General features: G+C 38.7%; 2 protein-coding genes across 2 annotated transcripts; one reads left to right on the top strand and one right to left on the bottom strand.

Moving 5' to 3' along the window:
- The first annotated feature begins 6,586 nt into the window (after positions 1 to 6,586).
- On the top strand, positions 6,587 to 7,888 carry LOC142160959 (testis-specific serine/threonine-protein kinase 1-like). Its single transcript, XM_075216103.1, has one exon. It carries the CDS (start codon positions 6,657 to 6,659, stop codon positions 7,734 to 7,736), a length of 1,080 nt encoding a protein of 359 aa, XP_075072204.1. The 5' UTR covers positions 6,587 to 6,656; the 3' UTR covers positions 7,737 to 7,888.
- Positions 7,889 to 8,690: 802 nt separating this feature from the next.
- On the bottom strand, positions 8,691 to 26,664 carry ESS2 (ess-2 spliceosome associated protein). The gene is made up of 10 exons (XM_075216091.1): positions 26,153 to 26,664; positions 25,022 to 25,187; positions 23,492 to 23,575; positions 22,195 to 22,367; positions 21,646 to 21,763; positions 15,521 to 15,654; positions 15,311 to 15,413; positions 15,104 to 15,213; positions 13,984 to 14,099; positions 8,691 to 11,605 (listed from the first exon to the last, which is right to left on the bottom strand). Exons 1-10 carry the CDS (start codon positions 26,303 to 26,305, stop codon positions 11,320 to 11,322), a joined length of 1,443 nt encoding a protein of 480 aa, XP_075072192.1. The 5' UTR covers positions 26,306 to 26,664; the 3' UTR covers positions 8,691 to 11,319.
- Between the last annotated feature and the right edge of the window lie 988 nt (positions 26,665 to 27,652).

Consider the following 27,652-nt stretch of genomic DNA (forward strand, 5'->3'; position numbering starts at 1 on the left):
AAAATACTATTTTCCACCTCATGCTCTATATTTAATTTTCAAGCTATGTGGGAGAAAAATTAATATTATTTGCAACTTCATGCTCTATCTCTGATTTAAAAACTATGGTGGATAAAATAATTATTTTATTGGCACGTCATGCTCTATTATTGACTTTAAGCAAGTCAAATATAGAGCATTAGGTGCAATAAAATAATTATTTTATCCACCATAGTTTTTAAATCAAACATAAGGCATAAAGTGCAAAAAAAATCAAATACCACCCCCAACATTTTTTTTTACTGCACACTTGGGCTTTGGGTACCCCATTTTTTAGAAAATAAAATTAATAATACCCCAAAAAAAAAAAAAAATTAAATATACTTACATTTTTTGATGCTGAAGGCTGGTCAGATGCAGGGAGCCTCTTCCTTAATGGCTGCCCACCGCTCCTCATCTTCTTTACAGCAAAGGAGAGGGATGGAGCAGCCGGGTGCATGCTGGGAAGGGAGGGAGGTGTTGGGTAAACTTTATTCACACTGTCTGTCTGTGACAGACAGTGTGATACTACAGCACAGCAGGCGCCGCCGGGTAAACACATGTCACCTGATCACTGACGTCAGTGATCAGGTGTGCAGCCCGGGCGCCTCTTAAAAAAAAATTGACAGTCGCGGCGGCCATTGAAAAAACAGCGGCGGCACCCCGCCGCCGCTGCACCTCTCGCCCACTTCTCTCCGCTGACTAGATTTCAGCAGCGGCGCCCTGCAGGACCCGGCGCCCTAGGCAACTGCCTAAGGTTGCCTAATGGGAGCGCCGGGCCTGGGTATAGGATATTACACACAAATCCCTTTGTCATCTATTCACATGGCTAAAACTAAAGAGCTTGCAACTCAAATGAGACAGAAGGTTGTGGACCATGTACAGATGTACAGATTATAATTATTTTAGTATTATTACCATTTATTTATATAGCGCCACTAATCCTGCAGCGCTGTACAGAGAACTCACTCACATCAGTCCCTAACACACACACAGACTAGGGTCAATTTGTTAGCAGCCAATTAACCTACCAGTATGTTTTTTGGAGTATGGGAGGAAACCGGAGCACCCGGAAAAAACCCACGCAAAAATGAGAGAACATACAAACTCCTCACAGATAAGGCCATGGTCGGGAATTGAACTCATGACCCCAGTGCTGTAAGGCAGAAGTGCTAACCACTTAGCCACCGTTCTGCCCAGATTAGGAAATATTTATAAAAAAATCTAGTAGTCAGTTGAAATTACCATTAAGCACAATCAGGGAAATAATAAAAAGCAAGAGATGTAAGGGATACTTGCTAATTTGCCAGGAAAAGGATGTACAAGCACACATCAAAATCCACACTGATTTTGTGTTCCTGCAACCATTTCTAAGTTTTGGCCCCCGAGTCTCCATATTTGAACCCAATTAAAAACCTGTGGTATGTATTGAAGGGGCAGTCCACAAGTGACCACCCAAAAATATGAAGGAAATGAATAGGATTAGTAACTTAGCTTAGATTACTGGCCTATATGTGAGGCCTCATAAGTTTTACCTGGATTGGAAAACATAAAAATGATTCCTTACATTTGCCAAGGTTCCTCCATCCACTTTTTATCTGTATTCCTTCCCTCAAAAAAAAAATACTCTTTTAAAAACTTTAATAAACTGTATTGAAAAAAAATAATAAATTATTGGATGAAAGCTATGTCTATATTATCCACACAGAGCTTTCTAAGAACATGTGATATTTTATTGGGAATGTTAAAAAATTTAGCACCAATGCATGTAATCTACAAATTATCCAATATTTAACGAAAGAAGTTTAGGGTGGTTCCAAAATGAAGTCTGCAACTAGTTTTTTTTTACGCAGATCTTGCACTGATGTCTGTCCCTTTGAAGGGCATACAGTGTGGAGAAAAGAAAAGTGGAGGAGGGTTGTGGGAAGAAAAAAACAACACAAACATGAATACAACATAGTGTAATAGACATTGACCGTGAAATGAAACTGCTAGAAGACCATTCATATACTTGCCCTATGGTCTGATACTTTGGATAGCAGAAGGATCAAACCAAGACACATAGCAGCAACTATATTCTATAGAGTTTTAGACTTCCTGACATTCCTATGAAAAAATTTAAATGTGTAAACCTTGTAGTTTGTAATCAGATTTGTGTGATTTTTAATGGAAGTTTGGGAATGAATGAACAAACAGTTGAAAGTAGAATTATAAATCTACCACTAAAATTTAGAAGAACATAGATTGTAATATATGGTGTACTAGTCTTGTAAAGCCAACTGTAGAGAGTCGGAACCAGTGTAATAAAATCAAAACATCAACATTTTTAAAAGTTGAAAATCAACAAACCTTTTGAATAATAGTTTAGGAGTTATCTCAAATTAAGAAAGCTTCCGTATCTGTAAACTTGAACAAGAGAGACTCTGGTTATAATAAACAAAGAACATCTGTGAAGCCTTGTCCTGAGATGTCTTCTGGGACACCTCTGATCATTAGATTATTTCAACATCCATGATTATGTAAGTGGTGTTGCATTGCTCTAAGGCCTTGGACGTTCTGGGAGACCACATTTTGTAGTTGGATTTGATAGTTCTCCGAGTCATTATGCTCTTTGCTTTTTGTTCAAGATCAGAAAAATCCTGTTTAGTGGGCATCAATTTAAAGTGAGATAGTATTTCTACTTTGCTTCCTGAGTTAGATTCAACACGTCTTGCCTTATCCATCTGTATTTTATTTGGTTATTGTTGGCCAGAGGAGGGAGTAGATGACAGAGTATCACCTAAAAACAGGCAAACCTTGACTCATGAGAATTTGTTTGCGAGTATCTTGGGTTTTTTCCGCTTCCTTCTTCTGTGAGCATTTCCTGTGAACATTCAATAAATGTACCTCAGAGAGTGGATATCAGGAAAATAGACAGCAAGTTCAAAGGAGATAGTTGCCAGCCATGATTCCCCAGTTCAAGTTAGGTGTACATTAGATCATATTAAGAAAGGTCTTAATGTGGATATTGAAAACTTAATACCGTAGGATGCGGTATAACGCTATGGATAGAGGTGCAAGGACACAGTTGTAAACCTGAAAAAATGAAGGTCTGCACAGCAAAGCTCTTAAATAGCAACAGCATATACAAGACGAATAGTCTCAAAGGCTAGTAAATATGTAGATTGAATAGTAGTGCACTAAAACGTAAGTAGCTTGACAGGTTTATATCTCAGGCTTAAGCATAGATCAGTGAGAGAATTTTGATATGATTTATTCTCTGAAAGGCTAGGAGCGTTTTCCTCTCAATTTATATTTGCCGTCCGCCTCCTGGAACCACATCCTGTTATATTAATGTGTGCTTGTGTAGTTGCCTAGGAGCGCAGTTGCAGCTCCATTTTGGTGTCAGGAGGGTAGTGGGTGCCTAGCAGACACCGCTGCTGATGGTAGTGTCATTTTTGCGGCTTTATGGGCAGTCTGGGTCAGTATAAAAAGGTGTTGAGCTGGATTTGGACTAATTGAGCAATGTTTTTTTCCTGTCCCAGCAAGTGCTTCAGATGTTTTTGAGCAGGCTATGTGGTGGGAAAGCGGGAATATCCCCTGAAAGAACCAGTGTTTTGTGTGAAACTTGCCCTTGAGATACAGATCAGCTGTAAAATGCAATCTGCTCCAGCAGTAGCTAGGCCATACTCCCGCTCTATGGATCCTTAATTTGAGAGCAGAGTTTTAACTTGAGTTCCTCTCAGAGGGTGATTGAGAAATTGGCCAGAAATCAAAGCTTATACCACAGAAAGTGTGGCATTTGTGGAAAGAAGGGCTATTGTCACAGCAAAATAAAGCACCAACATATTGCAAAGCGCTGTGCATTGAGGGGCTCATGATAAGCTTACAAATTAGGAGGTATGGGGAACAATTGATACATAAGGTAGTAGAATAACAATTTTAACCTTTGGTGAAGAATTAAGTCTGGGAATTAAGCAGTATATCAGATTAAGTCACGCCACAATAAAGAAATGCATTAATAAAATTCTGGCTATTTTTTTTTAAAAAAAAATTAATAATAATTATGCTGGCTTTTTCTAAACATTTTAATGCCAATTGTAATGGAGCAACTGCTCCGAGTGAAGGAATGCTCGCCCTGCGGTTACCTCATTGTAGGGCGGATATTGTTATCCTGTATTACTTATATTGAACAATATAACAGTATAAACTGTAAGTGCAATGTTTTCTGTGTTTATGTGCACATTTGAATATACAATGTTTAACAGTAAAAGTACTTTAATTTGAGTTTTGGTTATTTGTAATGGATAAGTTAGTGTTATTTAACATGGTGAAAGAATTGGAGAAGGCGAGGTTATATAAGTAATTGTGTAAAAGTGCAAGTAGGTAACAAGATTATGTAAGAACAGGATACAGAAATAGCGTGTGCATTCAAGGACAGTTATCAGTCTCCTGTGCAGAAAGAGCTTCAGCTTCCATCCAGTAGATCTACAGAGCACAGTAAATAATAAAAAAAAAAAAAACCTTGGACAGTTTTCACATATTTTAAAGAAATTTTAAAGGCTTTTGTTGCTTTTCCTAATCAAAATTTAGCCTTTGCATTAAATGTCATTCAAGCAATATTCCTCCCTCAATAATTAAATGCAAGATTTATTGAAAAAAACAAAAGTACATAAGCAAAAACATATAAAAAAGAACCAGTAAAAAAAGAAGCATGTCTCTGAGAAAATTGCAGAGATGTAATGAAACGCGTAAGACTAGATAGTTTATATTCTATTATATTTTGACATGTTCATGAGCTCATTATCACCACAGAATTGCTACTTCTATCCTTGTGTATGAGGTAATTCGTCAGATCTTGTGGTATTGTCATTGAACGAACAAAATATACACAGAGGAGTTAACGAATGGTTAAGCCCTGGAACAGGGTGTGAAGGATTCAGCTTGCTTCATACAGAGCCACACCAACATCATCGAAAAGCTGCTTTAAGGCTATCAGTTTGGAGGAGTCTCAGTCATAGATAGCAGCAGTTGTCTTCACTCGAACAGCAAGTGCAGCTGAAGGAATTTGGCTTGAAATTTAACAGAGCCTGAACCATCTATCAACACCAGTTTAGGAACTGTCAGCTTGTAACATCTTGTGTGAGTAAACATCTCCTCCTTATTACACAAGCGCTTGTGTAATATAAAGACTATTTATTTTACCAGTGAGAACTTTGACTTATCTGAAGTGTCCGGATGTCGGTATGAACTTGCATGTGGGAAATACAACTCCCTAATTAATCGCAAATCTGGACATCGTATGACATCTCTTTTTTAAGTTGAACTGTGTGGATCTCTCAAAAATTGGCAATCTGTCTGTTATTACTGGGTCAAGAGTGATCCTTAAGATTGTTATAGAAAGTTACACTTTAAGTAGAACTGTGGAGCAGTGTACACACTTTCTTGATCAGATTACTTTATTGTGGAACCTTTTATGTATATATAATCCTTAATGGATTGAACAAGTCAGCTGTCCAATGACCAATTCAATTAATACTATTCTATGTTTTTGTAATCACAAATAGTTAATGTTCTCAGTATTTTTGCATATTATGGTGATATATGCTGACGTTTAAATGTAGAATTCATGAGATTTCTTTTATATTTTCTATTTATTCTATATGATTTTTAATGAATGTTTAATAAATATAAATATCCATAAGTCTCTTTGAAATTTAGTGGTACAGAGTGCCCAGTTGCAATATTTGTTTTAAAAAAAAAAAAAAAAAAAAAGAAACGTAACAATTATAATTACAGATCATTTATTTTTTTGGGACTCAGCAGCCATAATTTGGGCGTGCAAAAATTAAACAATATGTTTAACACACTGTGGGGGATTCAATTGGCCGCGTTACACTAGAAAGTAACGCAACCTGCACACTATCACGCTTAATAGTGCGCATTATTACTGTTAAAAATGACCATAATAATGGTAAAAATGCACACTATTAACGGTAATAGTGCGGAGGTCACGTTACATTCTAGAGTAACGCGGCCAACTGAATTCCCCCTACTGAATAGTGCCTGTGTGCAAAGGATCCCAGGGGTAGTAATGTTTGGCCTGTCTACTCCTACATCTTCCTTCTATAGTGATGTCAGGTTGTTGAAAATAAGAAAAGTAGCAGTCAAGCAAATCTGACATTCAAAACTTAAAACGTTGTTGAGAAATGTCTCACTCAACAGTCAAAATGTTTGAACTGGTCTATAAATTCTCTTCTCAAAAGGCAGAATTGCTGTGGTCCTTTCTGTAAAACTGCATATTTACAAAGCTCTTTCCCATATAATTTACCAGCATCAAAAAATAAAATAAAATATTTTCCTAAAAGGAAGCAGGTTATTCTCAAATGACATTTAAGCATAAAAGGCCTCTTCTCCAGTATTAATAAAGAGGTAAAATTCCACTCTTGCATATATTATCTGATGCTTTGAAAGATAACTTTATATAGACAAGAATGACAACATACTCAGCATTATGAAATAATGTGAATGGTGACATCATAACACTAGAAGGGATAGATCATAATCATCACCACCATTTATTTATCTACAAGCAGTAAAACTTCACACTGCAACAATGTAGGTGGACAGCATTGCACTTACTAAACATCAAACCAATCATGGAGGATTCTGCCATACTCAAAAACTGTGGCTATACAATAGGAAGAAATTTAGGTGAAGGATCATATGCAAAAGTCAAGTCTGCATACTCAGAACATCTAAGATGCCACGTTGCTGTGAAGATAATCGATCGGAAAAAAGCTCCACATGATTTTTTAGAGAGGTTCCTTCCTCGTGAAATAGCGATCCTGCCAGTGATGAACCATCATTCAGTTGTGAAGACATATGAGATCTTTGAGAGTCCAACTGGGAAGATCTACATTATTATGGAACTGTGTGTCCAAGGGGATTTGTTAGAATTCATCAAGACCAGAGGAGCAATTACAGAAATATTAGCGAGTAAGTGGTTTTGTCAATTGGTCTTAGCTCTAAAATACTGCCACGACCTTGATATCGTCCACAGAGATCTCAAGTGCGAAAATATTCTTTTAGATAATGATTTCAACATTAAGCTATCAGACTTTGGCTTTGCAAGAAGATTATGCTACGATAAGGCTGGCAAGATAGTCCTCAGTCAAACATTTTGTGGCTCAGCAGCTTATGCAGCTCCAGAGGTCTTGCAAGGAATACCTTATCATCCCAAGGTCTATGATATCTGGAGTCTGGGAATAATACTTTTTATAATGGTTTCAGGTTCAATGCCTTATAACGATTCCAACATCAAGAAGATGTTACGTATACAGAAGGAACACAGGGTAGATTTCCCACACTCCAAACATCTTTCAAGTGACTGCAAAGACTTAATTTACCGTATGCTGCAGCCAAATGTTACTCATCGTCTTACAATTTCAGAGATTCTGAACCATAGCTGGCTTCAAGGTGCCTTAAATCCCCATGTACCAGGGAATGTCACCACACAGGAAAAAGAAATGAGCTCTACAGACCTGGCTTCTGTTTTAAAGCAAGAAGAAACAAATTCAGAAAACGCTACCTGTAGCTCAGGAAAACCATCTGCTACTTGTGTGACATATCTCCAGAAACAAAACGCCCTGTGGCAGAGGCAGGCCAGCACCACTATCCACAAGGCAAGCAAACCAAAGAAATCAGGAACAGTCGGTGGTCAGAACCCACCACCATAACTTATCTAAAATCATGCTCCATACATTTTCTTAAAAGCAATCACATTGACATTTTGTGTGTCCTTTGGAAAATAATTAGTTAAACTAGGTGTGGATGAAAAAAGTGTGCTTCATCCATCTACTACATAAATAAAGAGTGATTCTGCAGTGTCTACAGGTGAGAATATTGTACAAGCATGTACACGTTAAATAATATGGATACTAAGACATACAAGCTAAACATATTTGAAAATATAAATATATCCATGCTTAATTGATCAGATTATCATTTTGTATATTATAGGTGTATTTACACAACTTAATATGGCTACCGCTAACCTCTACCAAACATTTCACTCTGTAGAGACAAGGTAAAGAGTGATGTAGAAGAGAAGACTGCAGCACTTAGAAATACAGACAGATCACTTTCAGATAGCACAGATCGTGGAGTATGGATAAGAGACATCCCCTAGACTTACACATTTTATACTTGGTAGCACTTAATAATATGAACATACAGGGGAAATCACTTCACACCCACTATTACACGATTTATGCCATTTGGCACTCTCTCCATGCCACTTGGCATGTAACATGTAAGACAGAGTATGTGGTGGTTTCCCTTTTTGTATTCCATTATTGGTGCCAATTGACTGCATACAGTGATCTTTCCACATTTCCAATTGCTGTCATATTCAGATCTTCTGATCTGTTTGATTGAAGTTGTGATAGGGAGCACCAATGACTACAGCTACCCATTTGAATGTCCTTGAATGTCTTTAACCTTATCTTTAACAGACACAGAAAATGATAGCTTACTATAGAAACCATTTTTTTTATTTATTTTTTTATAACTTTTTATTAGAAACATCTTTTCCCATAGAAAATGCATTACAGAATCTCGAGAGGTTAAACAGAAATAGATAACACATGTTTACATACAACAGGTTCTCTCGCACTTGGGACATAAATGTATGTTTATCTATCTAATACTGCAAAGATGTTATTTTAACTTTTCAAGTTTGAAGGGTATAAAGAGGGGTGGGGGGTATACAGGGACCAAAGGGAGGGATGGGGGGGTAAATGATTCACGCATCCAGTAAAAGAACAAGTATGCTTGCTTAGGAATATCTTTCCATGTCTAGATTCCACTAGAACTGGAGTGGAGGTTGATTGTGATATATGGCCCAAGGGGTCCAAATTTTGTAGGAGACGGAGGAGGCCCTCAGCACACTAGTAATGTGTTCCATCTGGTAAGTGTGCCAGATCCGACTGCAGACCATCTGGAGTGTTGGTGGTGTGGAGCTTTTCCAAGAGGCCGCAATTTGACATGTGGCAGCACTGATGATGTGCCTAAAGGGTTTGTGAGCAGATTTAGTGAGGTCTGGAATGGGCAGTGGCAGTAAGATGTGCTTAGGGTCAGGTGGTACGTGAGCATTTAGGATTGTTGAGGCTAGAGCAAGAACTGCTGCCCAGTATGGGCGGAACCCGGGACAGTCCCACCATATATGCATGAATGTTCCCATCTGACCACAGTTTCTCCAACAATCAGCGCTGGTCTGTGGATATATTTTTTGTAATCTCGAGGGGACATAATACCATTTGTGCAACAATTTGTTAGCATTTTCTTTAATGCGTACATTTATAGAAGAGTGGGCCGTACCATCAAATACATCTGACCATTCTTCTTCATCCAGTACAGTCCCTAGGTCATTCTCCCACTGCGTCTGAAAGCGATCCTTAACAGACGGAGTGGTAGGAAGTAAAGTATTATATAGAATAGAAATGAGTCCTTTGGAGGTTGGGCCCGAAAGACATAGATTCTCAAATGTGGTGGATGGTCTGGAAGAGAGTTGAGCTTTGACTGTTTGGTGGTAGTGCCTAATCTGAAGATACTGATGGAACTGCCTCAGAACAAAGCCACACTGTTCCGCCAACTCCGAGAATTGTGGAAATATTTCTGTTCTGGTTATATGGTTGAGTAACAGCAGTTTGCCTCTACCCGCCCACTCCGAATACATAGAGCGAGACAGACCGGGCGTAAAGGCTGGATTAGACCATAAGGATACTAGAATCGAGGGAGTAGGAGAGAGGGAAGCTAAGCGATTGCATCTAGACCAAATTGATAGAGATAGGGTCAGGACTGGATGGGCTCGGACAGAGGCCGGGCGCTGTGTGCTTGGTAGCCATAGTACAGAGCAGATCGGTGAGCCACCCAGTATGTCCGACTCTATGTCCACCCATATCCTAGTTCCAGGGGGAGAATGCCATTGTACACACTGGGCCAGCCTCGCAGCGTAATAGTAGAAACCACTTTTAAAGATGGTATTGCTGTTAAAATTTTGAGGGTTTTTGGAGTACTCCAGAGTATCTAGTCTTGTCCATGGTCAATTTTGTAATAGAATGGGTAATAAGGATGAGAGACTACAGAATTAACTACTGTATATACTTAAAACATTACATTTTGTTCTAATGAAATATGGTGTTCAAATGCAATTATATTTCACTTTGAAGTACTTTTTTTCTTTTTAAAAAAAATGTCAACTTAAAAAAATATTGGCCACCATCATGGTGGTGGTGGGGGGCTAATTCTCCTGGCACGGCTACTGACAATTTGTAATAAAATATTGGTTTGCACTGTTTCAGAGCAAACTGGAAATGTTCTAAATCCCCAGCGCTAAAAGCACTCTGCTCAGAGGGTCAATCTGCCAGGATGGAAAACATGTAATGACCGCAACAACGATTGGACAGGAGACAAGGTCATCCAGTTAGGTGCCTCATTAAATTCATTCACTCCCATCAGAATTGAATTACCTGCTCTGACCTCTCCTCCTGCATAGCCAGGTCTTTGCTCTCCTGCCTATAAAAAAAAAAAATGTTGTCCAGGGTTTATTTTCAGGAAAGAGCCTAGGTCCAAGGTAAAAGCACCAGCAGAAGTTCTACATTATAGGCTGTGTTTTTTTTCCCCAAAGCTTATACTGTCACCATTTTAACATTGCCAAAACTTGTCAATAGAAAGTGACAGCATAAAATTCCACATGCATGTTTGTCGATGTACACAGTGGAATTAGAAGAGCATTATCTCTAAACAATAATACTGCCAATGAGCTGTCATTGCTACAGTTTGATTCAACAGATTCACAAATAACAATTGTATGTAGAATATCAAGCACTCAGCGTATAGGAAAATGGCACCATCAATGGAACTGTTCAGCAAGGGGTGCAGAAATTCCAAATAAACATACTTTACTTTCAGTAGAAAACAATTTTCAATGGCTGGGGAAAAAAAACAAAAAATGACTAAAAAAATTCAGCTTATAAACCATTTTTTCATTGTCATAAAATTTGCAACATGCAAAAACATGTACCACAGAAACATTAGTGTAATTTAGTAACATTTGTTTATATAAGTTATAAAAAAAGAAAGAATATTCACACAAGTAGTTGCTAGTAAATCAGCATTTCCACTTTCAATCTCCAAAAAGAGAAGTAATGTTTATTGTCAGCCCCCTCAATCTTCATCAGAATCCACAAAACGCAGAAGTTGACCAGGACACTGATAGAGATAGATACAGTCTTCTTGGCAGCCTTACCCCATCCCCCTTCAGAAGAAGTCCGCTGCCTTTCTTCGTTTAGGCAAATGTAATAAGTTATCAGTAATGGAAGTGGGATCGGGCACAGTAGGAGTCTGTGAAGCAGCTCCTGGAGTGGGGGTAACAGTAGGCGTTAGGCGTGAGCCTCCTGGCGTTTTATATGGATGCAAGCCTGTGTGTACAGGGGATGGGGTGTAGCTGGCTCTCAGAGCCTTATCAGTGTATTTACTTGATGTCCTATTCACCAGACGCTGAAGAGCAGGAGACATTGATGGGCTGAGTACTTTGGGAGTTAGGCTGTGATAGAAAACACAAATAATTAATGGTAGCACAGGGACATGCAAAACAAATAAACAGATTAGACTGACTGATATTTCAATTCCTTGAGGTACTCCATAGTAGCCCTAACAAATGGGTTAACCCTTAGTCGGCTGAGTAGAGACAGGAAACAGTTGACAACCCTGGAAGGTATATAGTGTCACTCCTCCTTCCTTTGTTGTCTTTCAATAAATTTACAAGCTGTCTCCAAATCACACGTATAAACACAGATAACATGAGAGTGAATATTGGTGCTGTGCGCAAATATATATCATTGCAAATGTACTGATTTTTCTATTAAAAATTTATTGATTTCTGATGCAGTAGGCATATGTTGGAGGAAATGTGTTTTGTAAGAAAAGAAGAAAGGAAATCCCATGCCTAAATTAGGCCTTTAAATTTGTGAGTGATCAAGATATTTTTTAGTCTGAATGCACAGGAGGGGATTATCAGACTTTCATTCTGTGTCTTAGAGAAATAGGAAACCCAACAGCAAGTAATTTAGGAAATCACAGAATAATGTAAATTTTGTTAAGTTTAAACTGCATTTAAATTCAAGGTTAGAGAACATATTACATCCTGATGCTAATCATTGAATGCAATAATTCAGACTTTGTGGTGCCAGGTATGAAAGAAGGCTGGTTTACCACCTGCTAACATGTTTGTCAGAAACAGTATATAAAGAGCTCTGTTTTACCATGTAATGTAGCATGCCATCTGTATTTCTGGATGATCACTAGCACCTCCAACTAGTGTGTAATGGTCATCATGAGGACCCCTTGAGCAAATAAACATCACTGCTTGAAGATTCTGCCCCACGCCTATGACCTGCTGTATTCTGTGACCAACAGATAAGAGCTTACACTCTAATCCATTCCCCGACTGTCCTGTGTTGAAACCAGTGTCTTTGTGTCAATGCTCTGCCCACTACCCAACAGTCCTGATCCATAGTAAGCAGCTGGAGGAACCAGCCAGCCGACATCAAAGAGGCACCGTAACAGCTATACCAGAAGTAAGCAGTTCTAAGTGCCGCGAAGGAGCCTAGTGGTAGCAGCGAGATTCTCCTACAACTATTGAGCAGTTGGCATTTGCAGCCGGCAAGGTAACACCAGTAGGAGTGGTCAGTAACAGTCGGTTACTGACGGTGAGAAAGAAACCCAGATAAACTGTGCAGGAAGAACATCCCTTCATCCTTCATTTCCTTAACAGACCGAATGGTGAAGTAAGCTCATCTGGTCACAAGTATAAATTACCTCCTCAGACTCCTTAGCAGCCCTAATAAATAGGATGCAACCAATTCAAACAGGGTGGGTTCAAAAATCAAGCACACACTGATCAATCCATACAATTAAAATATTTTATTGATCAACTGCTTGAAGAATTTTCGTTCCAAAGTGAGTGACGCTATGATATCCAGAAGGTACAAAGCGATGACCAGCCTTCTGCTGCATTCCAAAAAGAAGGCGGCAACCTCCTGGGCACACAGAGCTCAGGCTCAGCAAATGATCTTTGCATCTCCTCCTTTTCACTATGAAATAAGCCCCCACCCCCAAAGCAAAATCTATAAGTCCACATGAAGAAATTTCTTGTATACTAAGCAAGTCTATACACATATGATACCTGGTCGTTTTAACCCCTTGACGCGCTTAAAGCACTTAGGATACAAAATATTTAATCTAAAATTAACTATTTTATATTTTTCTGAGGGCTGCACGGACGTCTTTTTCCTTCAACATGTTCTGCAAGAATATGGCAAGGAAAAGGTGAAGAAGAAACAAACTAATAAAACTTTCATGAAAAGTCTGTAGGCTTTTTTGGGGTGGGTTCCGGATCCATGCTGTAGGCTTAGTACCAGTACTCAGCAAACTGCAAATAACTACTGTTTTACCATTAGAACGCTGATCCAGAAGTGATGTAGCTGCTCAGGTTACACTACCTGATGATGTGGTGGATGCACACATATTTCAAATAGGAGTACCACATTTGCCTATATTTACCACCTAGTGATAGTAAAGAGTGACCCAGGAAACCACCACCCCCATCACAGTGTACATACCCATACAGAGTTACACTGGGACCTTCGGATCGTCACCAGGAACCACAGGTAAGACCGCATACATAAAGATACATAAAAATGAAACACCTCATAACACCAACTACCGCCTTACTTAGTTGAAGAGACAGGAAAAAGACAACAAAGGAAGCTGGAGTTACACTATATAACTTCTGGGATTGACAACTCTTTCCTGTCTCTACTCAGTTGACTAAGGGTTAACCCAGTCATTCGGGCTATGGAGGAAAGGGTAGTGGAAAGCATAGGGTAGCCTCAAAATTTTTCACTGATTTGCTGTACTCACCTGGCTAGATTCTCTGTCACTTTCCTTAAAGCTTCTTGCTTCTTTGCCCTGTTCTTTGCTGCTGCCTCATTGGCCATTTTTAAACCCAAACGTTCTCTGCGACCGGGTTCCAAAATCTATGAGACAGAATGTCACAGAACAATCAATAGTATAAAGTATGGTTTGTAGGCAACAATCAAGAATGTAGTCTGAAGAAATTAAATCCCCAAATAGTGATTAAATATTTTTTACTGATATTTACAAAATAAAATAAAAAAAGACCCGATGTGAGATTTTTGTCACTACCCTCAACAAAGTTAAATTATTAAATCAATGTAGCACAAGAAAACTATAACTACACTACTCCTTTATTTGCCCCAGCCTAAAACACAGGCCAATATTGTCACCACAGCAAGGATGGTGTTTTAAAGAGGGCGATATATAAATGTACTTTAACACATTTTAAGGCACTTGTACAGAGAATATATGTGTTGGTGAGGGTGGTGTCAAAGTGTTAATGATATATAAATTGATGTATTACATTTTAGGGCACCCTAGGTAGAAAATCTAGGTTTTAAGCAAAAAAAGGCGTACTATATAACAGATGTGCAAAGCTTTAAATAAATTAAAAGTCACTTTAAGGAGCAAAGAATTCAGGTGCTCCGCGCAACTTACGAAGATCTGCTTATAGGATTTGTTCCATGGTTAGAGGGAAGATATTATCTAATGCTGGGGTACATTTACAAATCCAGTGAATGAATTCGCCAATTTGGCACATCTTGAAAACAGTGGATGCACATAGAAATTAAAATTTTCTGTGACACATGCTAGAGCTCAGTTGTGGGGTGGGTACATGGGACATGATTCATGCAGATCTTAAGTGTTGCAATTTTATTATCACTGAAAATAAGTGTAGCTTATACATATATATTATGAAAGGTCAGACTTTTCCTTAAAAAACACCACTACAGTGACTTAACTTGCTGTTACTCCCTATATAGTTGTCTATATTATATATTGTATACATATTAATAGGAACCACATTGCTATGTAATAAATTCAAAGTTATAGCTACATTTCATATATCAAAAAATATGGTATAATGTACTTTAAGAAAAAAAAAAAGCGGATGTATAAATACCTTAAACGATGGTCCAGGTGCCTTTTCCAAATATGGTGTCTCTGAGCCATCCAATCGAAAGGGAGTGCTCTCAACTTCACCCCATGTCATTAGTGGGGAGTCATCCACTCCTGTTATAGTGTAACAATGGAGAATATTACATTAGGACACACAATATTCTGTGGACACTATAACATCTGAATAAGTCCACAGATTCTGTGTATATACCTGGGGCAGGTGATGGAGTGGCTACAAATCCAAATCCATTGACTTTTGGAGATTCCTGTGGTATGAGTTCCTTTCCGTCAGGACCAACCTTTCCTTGTTTGTACTGTACACATAAGATAACTTATTGTTAATTGAGGCAATTGCAATCTACAGTCCTCACTGCCATAGTGGCAAACAGAGGCTGAACAGAAAGGAGAGGGAGCTGCTTACCTGTGCATTTAAGGCTGCTGCATGTTGGAGCTGAGTCTTACTAAGGGCTTGACTGAAGGGGTCTTTCTGTAAACGTGTGTTTTTATGGACCACTTCTCTGGGTTTCTTGAATATAGCATCATTGTCTGGTACACCTAGGAAGAGATACGGCAGAGTGAGGTGAGTGATGTAATCTGGTCCTTATTGTGTAATAAGGAAGAGGTTTTTTTTTGTAAAGAAGTATAAAAATAAAGACTCTTCATTGTATGGAGCCTACTACAAAAAAAAAGTATGACAGCTCTCCCCTGCATGCAAACATCATTAGATCTTGTGCTATACTGATAATAGCAGTGATGCTGAATCTAATAGATTCAGTGGCAGAGGAGATCCAATTTGGACCTTACCCCTACATGGAGATCACCAACACACAGGGAATATTAAAATAACCCCACCAGGGAATGTGGAAGTGCTTCCTCAAATGTTTTGATCCTTTTACGTAGTCTATGTTAATAAAAAAAGTAAATAAAAATATTCAAACCAAATATATTTTTAATTTTAAAAACACCTGCATGCTCATCCAGCTGTGAGAATTCTCCTCTTCCTGTTTCTATACAAGATGGGAGAGTGTGGGGTTAGATGATGACCCTTTAGATCTCTTTTGATAGAAGCCTGCAGGAGTATAATAGTAGCCACATGTTCCTATCTGTGGCACTGAAAGTACTTATGGCACATACACTACATGGCCAAAAGTATGCGGACACCCAAACAACACATCTATATGTGTTTGCTGAAAATCTCAATTCATTAATATGGATTTGGTTCCGTTTGCTGCTAAAACAGCCTCCTCTATTCTGGGAAGACTGTCCACTAGACTGTGGTATAGGGCTGTGGAGATTCAAATGCATTCCACCACCAGAGCATTAATGAGGTCAGACACTGAAGTTGAGCGATAAGGCGTGGCTTACAGTCAGCGTTCCAAGTCATCCTAAAAGGTGCTGCATGGGGTTGAGATAGGGCTCTGTGCAGGCAGTTTAAGCTTTTACACAACTCGGGAAACAAGTTTTTGACGGATCTCACTTTGTGCATGGAAACAGGAAAGGGCCTTCCCCAAAGGCAATAGAATATCATTGTATGTTGTAGCATTAAGATTTCCCTTCACTGGAACTAAGGGATCGAGGCCAAACCATGAAAAACAGCTAACAAACACATTCAGGTAGCATCCCCCAAACCCAGATTCATCTGTCAGACCGTCAGGTGGTGAACTGTGATTTGTCACTCAACAGAACATGTTTCCACTGCTTCAGACTCCAATGGAGGTGTGCTTTACACCTCTATTGGCATTGCTCACAGTGATCTGAGGCTTGTATGTGGCTTAGGCGTGGAAACTCAATCAATGATGCTCCAGATGTGGAAACTCAATCAATGATGCTCCAGATGTGGAAACTCAATCAATGATGCTCCAGATGAACAGTTCTTGTGCCGTCATCGTTTATAGATGCAGTGAGTTGCAACTGAGGACAGACGTTTTTGGTTTTTTTTACGCACTTCAGCACTTGGCGGTCCCGTTCTGTGAGCTTGTGTGGCCTACCGCTTCACGGCTGAGCAATTGTTGTTGATCCTTGACAATTCCACTACACAATAACAGCATTTACAGTTGATGGGCGTAGCTCCAGCAGGGCAGAAATTTGATAAACTCAAAGGTGGCATTTTATGACAGTACCATGTTGAAAGTCACTGAGCATTTCAATATGACAAATTCTACTGCTAATGTTTGACTATGGAAATTGCATGGCTGTATGCTTGATTCTATACACCTTCTAGCAATGAGCGTAGCTGAAATGACTAAACACACTAAATAGGTGCCCACATAATTTTACCTGTTTAGTATAGGGTTTTCCTTGTTTTGACAGCATGATTTTTTTATTTAAAAAAAGAGGATTTTGGTACTTACATCAAATCTCTTTCTCTGAATCCATCTGGGGAACGCTTCTACCATGGGGTTGGCACTTAAGTAGTTAACTAACTAAACTGCTGCTGACTCCCTCCCCTCTGCAACCCCTGCTTGCTTCAGTATAATACAAAAGCCCCAAGGAAGGAACCAAACAATCAAACATCCAGCAGAAAAGCAAAAGGGAGGGAACGCAGTGTCCCCCAGATGGATTCAGAGAAAGAGTTGACGTAGGTACTAAAATCCTCTTTCTCAATCATCCAATCTGGGGGACACTGCTTCCATGGGGACATTTTAAAGTAGCCCCAAAACACTGCTTTCAAAAGGTACCATCCGAGGAAGCAAAAACATTAAACTGATAAAATCTAGTAAAGGTACGAACTGAGGACCACGTAGCAGCTCTGCACAGTTGATCCGCTGAAGCACCGTGACGCGCAGCCCAAGAATCCCCCAGTGAACGGTGGAATGAGCAGTGATCCTCTCAAGTACCTGCCTACCAGAACTCACATAAGCTTGTCAAATCATAGATGTAATCCAACGGCCAATGGTCTGTTTGGAAGTCAGCCACCAGCCTTTCTAATGGGAGGCATATAAAACAAAAGGTCCGTTTTGCGACAAGCAGGGGTCCTGTTTACATAAGTACGCAAAGCCCGTACTACATCCAACGACGAAGATAAGGAAGTCCCTGAAGACGAAGAATCCTCCTGAAATGCAGGAACCACTATCTCCTGAATTATGTGGAAACCTGACACAACCTTTGGAAAGAAGGAAGGCACCGTCCTCAGAACCGCCCTATCCTCATGGAATATAAGGTAGGGAGCCCAACATGAGAAGGCCCTGAACTCAGACACTCCGAGCGCAGAAGATATTGCCAACAAAAACCACAACCTTCCACGTCAATAACCACAACTAAGCCGAATCCAGTGGCTAAAAAGGTGATTCTTGAAGCACCCCTAAGACCAAATTGAGATCCCAAGACGCTAAAGGTGGAACATAAGGATGCTGAAAATGGAACATTCCCTGAAGGAAAGTCCGTACTTCTGGAAGAATAGCCAGGTGGCGTTGAAAAAACACTGATAACACCAAGACCTGAACCTTCAGAAAACTAAGACGAAATCCTACATCCACACCGTCCTGAAGGAACGCCAATAAACGGAGCAGATTCAAAGAGTACGTCTGGCAAGAATGATGCTCACACCATTTGACATAGACTCGCCATACTCTACGATAAATGCGTGCCGAGGTTGGCTTTCTGGCCTTCATCAAGGTCTGCACTACCTTGTAGGAGAACCCCTTGGCCCGCCATATGCCGGTCACAACAGCCATGCCATTAAAGCTAGCTAAACTAAGTCTGGATGATCAAACGGTCCCAGATCCAGAAGGTTGAATCTGAGAGGAAACAGCTAACCCGTTCGCGAGCAGAAGAATGTTGGCATACCAAACCCTCCTGGGCCAGTTGGACAACACCAGAATTACTTGACGACCTCCCAGAGCAACCCATCGAATCATGCCCAGCTTGTCCCAGATACAGCAATCTGAACAGTTGGCCGTGACTGGTGTTACCTTAGTCACTTAGCAATAAATACACCTTTTCTGCCACCACAAAGGATTTATTATGGTGTCCTTACGTTCACCAAGACCACTTGTTAAGGTTTCACACTTAAATCACATATACATGTAGCATGAGCCTCCCTTGGCTTTGTAAGTTCACAAAGAATCACGGAGAACACACTAGATTAAATTGATTTAATCTGAAAAATGTTTCCAAGGCTCATCTACAAAAATTAACCAAAAATTAATAACAAAGACATACAATATGTTGCACAAATGTTTCAGAAAAAAAAAATAGGAAATAAAAACCAAAGTCCCTACTTACAAGTTCAGGAATTGGCGTGTGAGATGTACACATTGAGAAGAATGACACATTTAGATAGCATTAGTGACAGCGCCGTATCGAGCGGCTACTGTCACCCTAAACACAAGCCTGACCGCCTGTCTATGTGGGCAGAAAGGAGAGACCTTTGACACGTAGTCTTCATCTGTTTGTAACACAGACCACTATCTAATGGATAACAGTGCTGCACGGGGCACCTTCAGCCACTCCTACACTTATTACTCCAGAGAAAGAAAACTAAAATATAACAAAGGACTTAAACCTATCCAATAACTGAGCCAAAGCACTGCAGCTCAATTATAAAACATCCAACTCCTTGGGCACTTAAATTAAGCTGAAGCAGGCAGGGGTTGCAGAGGGTGGAGTCAGCAGCAGTTTAGTTAGTTAACTATCTAAGTTGTCAACTCCATGCGGCCTCATACAACCCCATGGTATCAGTGTCCCCCAGATTGGATGACTAAGAAACATTATTTTAAGAGGACTGTTAATCAACAACAAAAAAATTGATTGGGCAACTTCTAATAAGTTAGGAAAGGTTACAAATGGGTTCTATTAAGAAAGTCTTTTTCTTTGATCATTGAGAACTAAAATAACTAAACTGTCAATCAGTGGACTGCCTTCTCCTTGTTGTGTTTACTTATATATACACTATATACTACTAGACTCTTTTCAGTTTAGCAATAATACTGCAAGGTGTCAGGTTAAAAAACTGTAAATAATGCCAACCACACATTAGGTTTTTTAATTTGGTCATTTAAGATAAATCTGATGGGCAGGCATGTCGTACAATTAGTTTGACAAATAGCTCCATAAGCACTAATTAACAACATTGAATGTAGTTGTTTCAGCATCCACACTCACCATTAGATTGTAAGCTCTCATAAGGCCTCCTGTCATCTCGCGCATCCCTACATTATGCTTCTGTATTGTGCTTCTTATACTATTACATTAGTTCTAAAGGTATTTGTGTACATTATTTCAAATAATATTATTAATTGATATAATATACACAAATACCTTTAGAACAATTTTCATGCAGGCGTAGTTTCAGCACGATTTCAATACACTGTGGTGCTCTTTTTACATGCATAGTCATTTGTGGACCAATCGTTTATTAGACATTATATTGCAGTATTAGCATTGGCCACTACACACATCAATCTTGTATCCTAGGTTCCTGCTGTTATAAACGTTTCTAGGGCTGACGTCATTGGAGGCGTGGCTTTGGACTTTAAATAGCGTATTGAAAGACTGCCTCGGGTTGCCTTTGATTAAGCCGATTAGCGAAACGCGTGTCAGGCGTTTCTGTGTTTGCTGCTCTCTTACCAGATTATCTCCTGGTTTCTGTCCTCATGGTTATTTTTATTCATTGTCCAGCGAAACAAGCGGACATTTCCTCTGATTAGGAGACTCATACCCTCCAACTATAGAGTGCATGCTGTATATAATACAGTCTAGCCTTAGCATTCTCTAAGTATGAGTTTTACTCGGGGAGTTTCTGACCCTACAGGGCTACATGAATGACGCTCATGTTACCAAAAATAGAATCTAATTATCAAGTAGTAACCTATTAGAGCGTTCAATGCCATATCATTTATACTAGGGAGATCTCCTGTGAGACTGATTATCCAAATTAGCACACAGTCTTCATGATAGCAGTTATAGGCTATGATGAGAAATACTGCAAATTAAGACAGATCCTTTATTAGGAGGGTACCACTGTTTTTTTGTCAGATTGGACAGAATCCACTGGAAATTGAGGAGTTACATAATAAAAGGAAATCTTTACTTTCAAAGAGACTTGTATTACCAGCGACACAGTTTAGCAGTTATACTGCTTTTTAACTGTATTCAATTAACTGGTTCTTTAAGTAATTTGCATTTTTTTATATTTTGCTAATTATGTTGATTCTTAATAAAGAATGTATTTTCTATATACACCATTGTGTTTAAATAATACTAATAAAGTTTAAAAAAGTTTCAATTGTATTAACCCTATAAGTGCCCCAATATACACTCTTTTCCCTCCCTTGTTAGTATCAAAAATCTTTTGAATATCAGTCAAGGTTTATTGGGATTAGAAACAATGTCTATTAAACGCATAGTAATATACGGAGTGTAAGAAGCAGATGGTACAATAATTCCTAGTTCAGAAATACTAGTTTTTAACTTATCACTCTTGCAATAGGTGACACTTGCTTCAATCCGCTGTATTTGCAGGCAAAAGGTGTTGGATTTAGAAACTTGAATACTTTGCAGGTTTATACAATCAGTCCCAGAATAATTTTTGTAGAGCCTTCATACCTTCAGGATAGTACATGAGGGAGTTGTGGGTTTTGTAGTCCCAGGTGTCCAGACCTGCTCTTCTACACTCAATGGCCTGCAATTCTACAGAAGGGAGGGCCAGATTTTGTTGAAGCCGCTGTAAAGGAAAGAAGAAAAAATAAAATAAAAAAACTTGGCGATCTCTAAAAAGTATTAATTGCTTGGCTTTCGGTCTCTTAGATAGTTTAACTCAAAATTAATTTATATCTTAAATTTTCTTTTCCAAAAGCGCCTTATACAAAAGACCGTGCACAATGAAAGCAGCCATTTGTGGTCTATCTAAGCCATCGTTCACAAGAATGCAGTCTGTCAATTCCGTAGGAACCAGAAGCTCATGATTGGTTATTAGTAAAAGGTTGTATTTTCATGAGGATTGGCTTCATCAATAAAATTGCTATACCCACTGTAAGACGAGCATTCTTTAAACCTTTTCAACACATTCAAACAAAAAAAATAATGAAAAGAATTCATCCATTCTTACGAATCTGCCAATGAAGCTTACATATGGATTTGGATCTCTTGGTTTACCTGTTTGTACTCTTCCTCTGCTTCATAGAGCCATGAATTACGACTGCGCTCCTTCTCTTTTGCCACCTCCATTATTTGTTCAAAAGAAGCATTGTCCTCACTTGTATGTTTCGCTAGAAAATTATCAAGGCAGGGAAGTTCCTTGCCATCCTCATCAGTTTTCTCTCCGTCCCCTACAATATTTCCATTATTTTTTTTTGCACATATAAAGCACGTAGTTTGAAGGAGATAGATTATTTGCTATCACTCAGTGTTCAAATTTAAACAGGTAGCTAAATATGTAGTAACTAAGTTGCAAATTATACTGAAAATCATTTTCATAACCAATTAATTCTAATTTTGGATTTGTTTAATATCAGAATAAAATCTAACCATATTATTCTTTTCTGAGCTTTTAATATTACATTATTATAAGATACTAGCAGATACTGTATGTGTTTTAGTGAACATGAAATTCTTATATGAAGATTTATGTTTCAGGGAACATTTACAAAAAATGCCAAATGACAAAGGAGCCAAAGGGATGTTTTACAATGTATACACATGATGATGAATGTATGTATGTATGTATGTATGTATGTACAAAGCATTATTCAACGTCTATGAATACTTAAAGGGAAAGTCAACTTTCAGAGAATTTTATTGCACAGGCAGATGATTCTTTTATTTTAGCTATTACACAAGATATGCTCACATCTGTACATTGAATACAACTGTAGCTACACAGCAGATCTGTTTTATCGAAGGGCTACAAAAATTAAACCTGCCTGGAAAAAGAATTTCACTTTAAGGGGCAGATTCAATTCCGAGCGAGGTTCCTACGGAACAGTCCAAAGAGACACTGCAAGGTGATGTCCAGCTGAAGTCTTCATTGATTTTTACCCCGTTTTTCCGGCGGAACATTGCTCCAAATTGAATCTCCCCCTACATGTTTTAACGTTTGGCAAAGTTAAAAAATGTTCACTTAATAAGAATAAATAAATAAATAAATAACAGCAAAAAAGGTAACAAAAAGGGATTCTGGATTTATTAATAAAAACATCTTGGAGGACCCTCGCTGTGTGGATTAGCGTGTGTAGTATTTGCACCAGGCCTTTATTATTTTAACTGTAAGTGCATAGATTCGATTTAATAAAGAATTCTGAATCCACCACAGAGTACCTTTTCCAGTTTCTAAGATCAGGAAAGAGAGTCAGCATGCAAACTGATTTAAACATACTGTGGAGAGTGTTGTTCAGATTTCAGTGGCTTTCATATGCTAACTATGAACTACAGGAATTATGGTCAAGGGACTTGCCTTCATCCCCTGCTCTGTGCTTAGCAATCACGGAAGGAGTACCAGGAACACCAACAGGAGTTTCAAATGTGGCAGGTGTCGAATCTAAAGAGCAAATAGTGAAAAAAAAGCAAACAAGATACATCAATTAAAAGGGATATTACACCAATTTTCTTATGTTAACATATATACCGGGAGTGCTACATTATAATTCATAGTTTTAAGAATATAATCTACCTCAAGAAAGCAAACACTAGCATAGCTCACATTATTGATAAAAGTCGTGCAGAATAATGTTTTTTAATCTCAATTATGGTATTCCAACCCAACATATGTAAGAAAATTCACATTGTGCAAGTGAATATTAATGCACTCATCTATAATTACCCGAGATGCCAGTAGAAAATAATCATAGTGTATATTGTAGGTTCTTATCACCATAAAAAGGTTTATTATAATATATATTTATTCAACAACAATGATTAATACATATACAATTGTCGTTGTCAACATTATTTGTACTAAACTGTTGTGGATTATCTCACTATATATATATATATATATATATATATATATATATATATATATATATAATCAGTGGCGCTATATAAATAAATGGTGTGATATATATATATATCACACCATTTATTTATATAGCGCCACTGATTATATATATATATATATATATATATATATATATATATATATATATATATATATATATATATATATATTCTATTCTAGTCAATTCTTAGCACAAATTGAGATTGTTTATTCTTTTGGTGCTGATCGCACAACTCATTTATTCCACAGAAAAATGTATGCCCAAGGAAAATTACATCTTCCATTTTAATGAATTTTTCAGTTACAGATAGAAAACTGAAACTATAAACTCCCTGCTCCATTATACACAGGTAATTCAATGTATTACAACTTTAGAATGTATTCCTAAAATTGGATATAGGATATCAATATCAACTAATAGTTTTACTTGCTCTGAAAAGGAACTAAATGTTCAAAACTGATTTCACAGTTATAATGTCTATTGAAATAGGAATCAGAAAGATAGACTATTTCAGAATTTTATTAAATTAATACAGAACTATCACGTGACTTAAAGGGCTTTATCATCTTGGGATAATTTTAACTGGACTTGTGCATTCCCCTCTGAAACTTTTATTAATGCATTATTATTGTGTACTTGTATAGCACCACCAAATTACTAAGTGCTTTCACATCAGTCCTTGCCCCATTAGAGCTTACATTGTAAATTCCCTACCACACACGTATACACTAGGGTCCATTCTGTCAAAAAGTCAATTAACCCAACAGTATGTTTTTGAACTGTGGGAAGAAACGGGAACACCCAGAGAAACCCCGCACAAACATGGGGAGAACATAAATAAGCAGCTGACGGAATACTGGAACAGAACTTAGGGACAGTGTAACCAGATTAGTAGAACCTAATAGGGCAATAACTGTGTGCTATTTTTGAGATTACAACAGTTTCAGCAAAGAAAGGTATTTTTTAGTGTTATCAATTTTACTTACATGGTAAAGAAGATTCTCGAGAACATTTCCCAGAAGATCCAAACTTGATAGCTATTTGCCTCATCTTTTCAAGATCCCCAGACTCTTCTGCCTCTAAATATTCCTTCTGAGCTCTTAGCTTCTCCACATCTGGGAAGAAATCTCTCTGGATAATTTTCTGCAGGTTCTGTATAAAGCATTTTACAGAGTGGGTCTGATTAGCTCACAAAACTAAACATACTCACCTGTCAGAATCATATATAAATATGTTGTGGTTATAACTGGTCAAATAATATGTTCACAATGTCAGCACTGTTAAAAGTTTGCTAGCAATGTAAAGCTAGGTACACACTACAGAATTTTCCACCAACTTTTTATGCCGATCGATTTTTACATGCGATCGATGTTCCGATCGCTCGGTCCATGGACTGCATACACACTAGCCTTGTTTAGGGCGATAAAGGGAAGAGCGGACGTCCCTTTAGCGACTTTTTACGGCCATGTTGTTGTGAGCAATGACTGTAATTTTGTACTCACTGTTGTGGATCGGTCGGAAGTTTATACACACTACACAACGGAAACGAGATTGGAACGAAAATATTAAACGGTACGACCAACCAAATGAGGCGACAATCGTCCATTTGGGCAGACTTTCGACCATTGTGTCACTGCACACACTGACCCGACTTTTGAACGAACGGTCATATGTTGGCTGATTTAGCCGATTATTGGCCGAAAACTGTGTAGTGTGTACCCAGCTTAACTGTGAAGCCCTACAGTCTAAGACAATGATTTGATCATGTTTATATGAATGCTGTCACTGCGTTTTCATGTAATAATAATATCCATAGTTATTAACATCCATGCTGAAACCATGTCATGGTTTTACAGTAGGCACTACCAGAGGGAATAAGGTATAAACAAGTTCTGTCATCCGTTTCTTGTCAGGGCATGCTGTGACTTGTGGTTCTACAACAGCTAAGGTGTCTAAAGTCATATAGATATGATTTTCATCATTACCCTCATATATGGAACTACACATCAGACCTATTTCCTGAGGCTTACAATGCTCACACTATCAGTACAACGCCATGACCACACACGGGGACAGACTACAGCCGAGCTGGTTGTGTCCCCTGTGGCTCCTCTCACCTGTATGTACGTCTCTTCACATAACACCTTCTTCTTCGGCTTCGTACTCTCAGTATTCCCCAAGATCTCGCTGGGCACGGCCAGGGCAACGGATCCCGGTTTGTGAACCAACAGAGCCCCGGAGGGTGAGATCTCCGGCTCGGGGGCAGCCATTCCTAATAACGACAGCTCAACAACACACAACACCGTAATCTTGTACCAGGGAAATACAACACATTCGCCAGAACGGAAGTGTTACTAGAATGACCCTCCTGCGGCACCGTCCGTGCGCAAAGGCTGCCGGGAATTGTAGTCCAGTGGTGAGGCGTACAATGGAAGATGTAGCAAGGTGTCAGTATTTTGGAATCTATGTCGTCCATGAGATGTAGTTTGTTTTCAGACAATGCATTAATAGATGGCTGTGAGCAGTGCACGGAGGATCAGAGGGCTGCTGCTGGCATTGCGGGGTGTTGCCCGTGTTACATGAATGGTTCTCTGTGACAATTACTAGGTACACAGTGACCCCCGAAACTGTACGGACACATTCAAGACTGCTCTTTAGGGTTATTCATATATAATCGCAAACAATCATTATCCCTGATTAATAGAGTCATTAACAAGATTTTCCCCCCCATGAAATACCGATTTTTTTTTAGTAGTGACAAACTGCACAGAACAGTTAAATATTATAATGTATAGTAGATGCAATTCTCAGTCTCCATATTTCTGAGGTGAATTTACTTAAGCGGTGTATTTAAAATGCAAAACCAATTATATTATAACCGGTGCTTTTTTTATAAGAAAAAAAGGTGCCGGAACTCATATCACGTAGTCAATCACTGTACACACACGTCAGTTGTATAACGAAACATAACGGTCGCTGTCTGGAGTAAGCTCTCAGCGAACGACCACACCACCAATCACAAGCTGAGCAGCGCCACAAGCCGAGCAGTGCCATCACAACCAGCGCAGACAATATACGCATGCATCGGACACGACACACAAACAGGCCACCTGCAGCATTTTAATGATTTTGCCGCCAACCTGCTACGCTCGACAGGGCGGTTGAAGTCCACGTGGACCAAACATCAAATGTTCCAAAGTTACTTTTAAAACTTGGAAAATCCGTCAAAAAAAGGTGCCGGAAGTGAGTTCCATGACAAAAAAAGCACTGATTATAACTAAGTTCAGTAAACCCACAGTGATACTAGACAATATTTAAAATATTTTCCATGCACATTTTGCCGAGACAGTGCATTACTTATGAAACTGTCATGGCAGACTTGAATTAGTTTTTAACATGCTTTTTTTGCATTCTAAATACCCCTCTTCAATGAGTATTTTATAAAGCCCAGGATATAATAATATATGAATTGTTTCAAAGGTGGAGATTCAATTCAGAGCAAGGTGCTGCTGAACATTAACTAAATATTAGGATACGAATATTACGCATATTAATGTAAGAAATCTGCTTTTTTTCTGCACATCTCTATGGAACGCGAGGGAAAATGAGCTGGGATT

This window comes from Mixophyes fleayi, chromosome 1, assembly GCF_038048845.1.
Source record: "Mixophyes fleayi isolate aMixFle1 chromosome 1, aMixFle1.hap1, whole genome shotgun sequence".
Lineage (NCBI taxonomy): Eukaryota > Metazoa > Chordata > Amphibia > Anura > Limnodynastidae > Mixophyes > Mixophyes fleayi.

What these genes read in the sequence shown, in the direction of transcription:
- LOC142160959 (XM_075216103.1), top strand. Translation starts at nt 6,657, where the DNA reads ATGGAGGATTCTGCCATACTCAAAAACTGTGGCTATACAATAGGAAGA.
- ESS2 (XM_075216091.1), bottom strand. Translation starts at nt 26,305, where the DNA reads ATGGCTGCCCCCGAGCCGGAGATCTCACCCTCCGGGGCTCTGTTGGTT. An exon ending in CACTCCATCACCTGCCCCAG is followed by an intron (nt 15,214 to 15,310) that starts GTATATACACAG and finishes ACACTATAACAG; the next exon opens with GAGTGGATGACTCCCCACTA. An exon ending in CACCTGGACCATCGTTTAAG is followed by an intron (nt 14,100 to 15,103) that starts GTATTTATACAT and finishes TCTGTCTCATAG; the next exon opens with ATTTTGGAACCCGGTCGCAG.